Here is a 3,447-nt window from a genome sequence, read left to right as displayed (position 1 = left end):
AAATTATGACTGCAAAACACCGGGCCATTAATAGCGTGCGGAGTGATTTACGCGTTATTGTTCTGCTGGGCGGCCACGTGACGCGCGCGGCCAATGGGGGCGCGGGCGCCGGCAACTTATTAGGTGACTGTACTTCCCCCCCTGGTGCCACCAAGTTGTTACATGAAATCTGCAGTTTCATAATTTCCGCGGGTCGGGCCGGCCGGCAGGGCGCGGGGTACAGCAATGGCCACCACCGGCGCCCTGGGCAACTACTATGTGGACTCGTTTCTGCTGGGCGCCGACGCTGCGGACGAGCTGAGCGTGGGCCGCTACGCTCCGGGGGCCCTGGGCCCACCGCCCCGGCAGGCGGCGGCACTGGCTGAGCACCCCGACTTCAGCCCGTGCAGCTTCCAGTCCAAGGCGGCGGTGTTCGGCGCCTCGTGGAGCCCGGTGCACGCGGCGGGCGCCAGCGCCGTGCCGGCGGCCGTGTACCACCACCCTCACCACCACCCCTATGTGCACCCCCAGGCGCCCGTGGCGGCCGCGGCGCCGGACGGCAGGTACATGCGCTCCTGGCTGGAGCCCACGCCCGGCGCCCTCTCCTTCACGGGCTTGCCCTCCAGCCGGCCTTACGGCATTAAACCTGAACCGCTGTCGGCCAGAAGGGGTGACTGTCCCACGCTTGACACTCACACTTTGTCCCTGACTGACTATGCTTGTGGTTCTCCTCCAGTTGATAGAGAAAAACAGCCCAGCGAAGGCGCCTTCTCCGAAAACAATGCTGAGAATGAGAGCAGCGGAGACAAGCCCCCCATCGATCCCAGTAAGTGTCTCCCCCCCATCCAAACCAGCCGCTGCCTCCACGCCGGCCACCTGGATCTGCGGCCTGACAGCTTTCTCTCAAGCCTGCCTTCACCCCGCGCTGGGAACGTCCTAAGCAGGAGCCCGAAGCCAGAAGTTGCTGTGTGGGACGCCTAGGATGGGGCCCCAAGTCCACAGAGCTGTGACAAGTGGCCGCTGGGCTGGGGGGGGGGGTAGGCGGCTGCTACCGAGAGAGGGGGCGGGGCGGGCGCTGCGGGCAGAGCCAAGACCTCTCCTGGCTGCCCGCGACCGGGACAGAGATACTTTGGGCCGTTCTTCGAAAGCAGCGTCTCAGAGAGTCTTTTGTGCGACCAGATTGTCCAGGAGCTGCGGCAGCAAATGCAGCCGGGAGGCTGGAGAAGGCGCCCTTCCTTTCTCGCTCTCAGCCAGTGGCGGCGTAAATCCTGCCCAAGATGAGGCTGCAAGCGACCCCACCACGAGGGTCCTCATGCCAGATTATTCTAATACACTAGAGAAGTGATCAACAGCTTTGGAGCGCCTCGGGGCGCCGTGTGGGCCAGCCCCGCTCCCAAGGCCTTCCAGGGAGGTCAAATAAAGAGGGGGGGGGGGATAGACGGAGAGCTGGGGACGGGAAGGCACACAGAATTATTGCGAGGGGGAAAAGAATATTCATCTTGCTACACGAACACAGGACGCCGTGGCTTCCCCCTGCCTGGCGAGGAGATCTGTTTTCCAATTTCACTCGTCACGCGCTGTGTGGAGAGTGGGAGGGGAGAGGGAAGGACAGGAGGGCAGAGGAGGAGAAAGGAGGGCCTCTCAGGGGAGGGGAGCCGAGATTTGACTGCATGCGATTGTCAGTGACCATCCCTGCGTCTGTCTGCCAGGGGCCCATTGTGTCCGAGGCTTTGCCGCCTTCCCCAAGCAATTCCGCGGCGTCCTGCGCTTCGGCCGAAGACCCCAGGTGGTCCCCCAGCTCCCAGCGGAGGGGGGGCGGTGCTTCTCCTTCTAAATCCCCTTTCTCTCCCCCCTCAGGCAACCCGGCTGCCAACTGGCTCCACGCGCGTTCCACGCGGAAGAAGCGCTGCCCCTACACCAAACACCAGACGCTGGAGCTGGAGAAGGAGTTTCTGTTCAACATGTACCTCACCAGGGACCGCAGGTACGAGGTGGCCCGGCTGCTCAACCTCACCGAACGCCAGGTCAAGATCTGGTTCCAGAACCGCAGGATGAAAATGAAGAAGATCAACAAGGACCGAGCGAAGGACGAATGATGCCACTTGAGTTCGTTTAGAAAACAGACGGAGCTAGAGGGAAAGAGAAAGGACAGACTGTGTCCTTGTCGCACCCCCCGGGCGCCCGCACAGTGCGGGCTAAACCGCAGGCCTCAAGCCCCTGGCCAAGCCTTCTCGGGCTGGCTCCTCGGCCTGCCGCTTTCACGGAGGAGGAATTGTAAGTTTTCCATTTTCTATTGAAAGAAGAAGGGGGCATGAGCGCTGACGGCTGTGTACGCTAGCTTGTATATATTTCATAAAATCTACCTGTTCCTGACTTAAAACAAACGACAAAAAAAAAAAAAACTACCTTTTTATAATGCACAATTGTTGACTGCGGGCTGTATAGTTTTTAGTCTGTGTAGCTAATTTAATTTTCTCTTTGTGTGCAGAGAAATCTGCCTGGATACTTGAACACTGTGTTTTATTGTGGTAATTATGTTTTGTGACTCAAACTTCTGTGCTGGGGGACGAACCCGTTGTGATTGTGAAAGCTAGAATTCGATTTGAACTCAGGTTGTTTATGGGGGGAAACAGTTGCATAGAGTATAGCTCTGTAGTGGAATATGTCTTCTGTATAACTAGGCTGTTAACCTTTGATTGTAAATGAGTTGTAAGGATTTCCCAGTGAAATAAATTTTTTTTTTTTTTTTTTTTTTTTTTTAAAAAGCTTCTCCGGGATGCATAGATTCATGGTTTTCTCTACTTTTGAAATTCGGGCATTTTAATCTCTACCTGCTTTATAGACCTGTCTTGTCCATTGTATATATAATCCACATATGAAAGAAAAGCAATCAGATCAACTTACATCTTGTTTTTGCACCAAACGGAGGAAATTCGGAGCTATACGTATGTGCAGAGGTTACTACCTATGGTTTACGTTTAATTTTAACTGGGGTAAAATGATATTGTAATGAAGCTAATTTTATTGATAATAAATTATACACTATGAAACTGCCGTTGAGCTACTGTAGATTTGTATTCTTGATGAATCTGGGGTTTCCACTGGGCTGAACATACACTGTATATTTTGCAATAGTTACCTCAAGGCCTACTGACCAAATTGTTGTGTTGAGATATTTAACTTTTTGCCAAATAAAATATATTAATTCTTTTCTTTTTCTTCTTTCCTTTTTTTGCGGGTCAACTTTTTGCACGTTCTTCTCCCGGGGCAGGGAAGCCGTGGTAGTTTCTGGGTGAGGCTGGGTTGGGATGGAAGAGGACTGAACCTCGGTTTTGCTCTGCGGGGCATCGGGAGCCGGAACCACCGCAGGCGGCCTCGGGCAGGCCGCAGGGCCGGCTGCCTGGCGGCACTAGCAGCGGACTAGCAGAGGGAGGCTGGGGAACACGGGGCGGCGAGGCCGGGGTCCCC

General features: G+C 55.3%; 1 protein-coding gene across 1 annotated transcript; it reads left to right on the top strand.

Moving 5' to 3' along the window:
• Window positions 1-2,732, top strand: HOXA9 (homeobox A9). The gene is made up of 2 exons (XM_066240111.1): window positions 1-805; window positions 1,837-2,732. The coding sequence occupies exons 1-2, from the start codon at window positions 226-228 to the stop codon at window positions 2,073-2,075; spliced, it is 819 nt and encodes a 272-aa protein (XP_066096208.1). The 5' UTR covers window positions 1-225; the 3' UTR covers window positions 2,076-2,732.
• Window positions 2,733-3,447: the final 715 nt, after the last annotated feature.

This window comes from Saccopteryx bilineata, chromosome 7 (assembly GCF_036850765.1).
Source record: "Saccopteryx bilineata isolate mSacBil1 chromosome 7, mSacBil1_pri_phased_curated, whole genome shotgun sequence".
In the NCBI taxonomy this organism is placed as follows: domain Eukaryota; kingdom Metazoa; phylum Chordata; class Mammalia; order Chiroptera; family Emballonuridae; genus Saccopteryx; species Saccopteryx bilineata.
The sequence above is the reverse complement of the archived record's forward strand: the minus strand, read 5'-3'. Positions and strand labels throughout refer to the sequence as shown.

Excerpts from the sequence above, each read along its gene's own strand:
- HOXA9 (XM_066240111.1), top strand. The coding sequence starts at position 226 with ATGGCCACCACCGGCGCCCTGGGCAACTACTATGTGGACTCGTTTCTG. Across the intron at positions 806-1,836 it reads CAAGCCCCCCATCGATCCCA|GCAACCCGGCTGCCAACTGG; the intron begins GTAAGTGTCTCC and ends CTCCCCCCTCAG.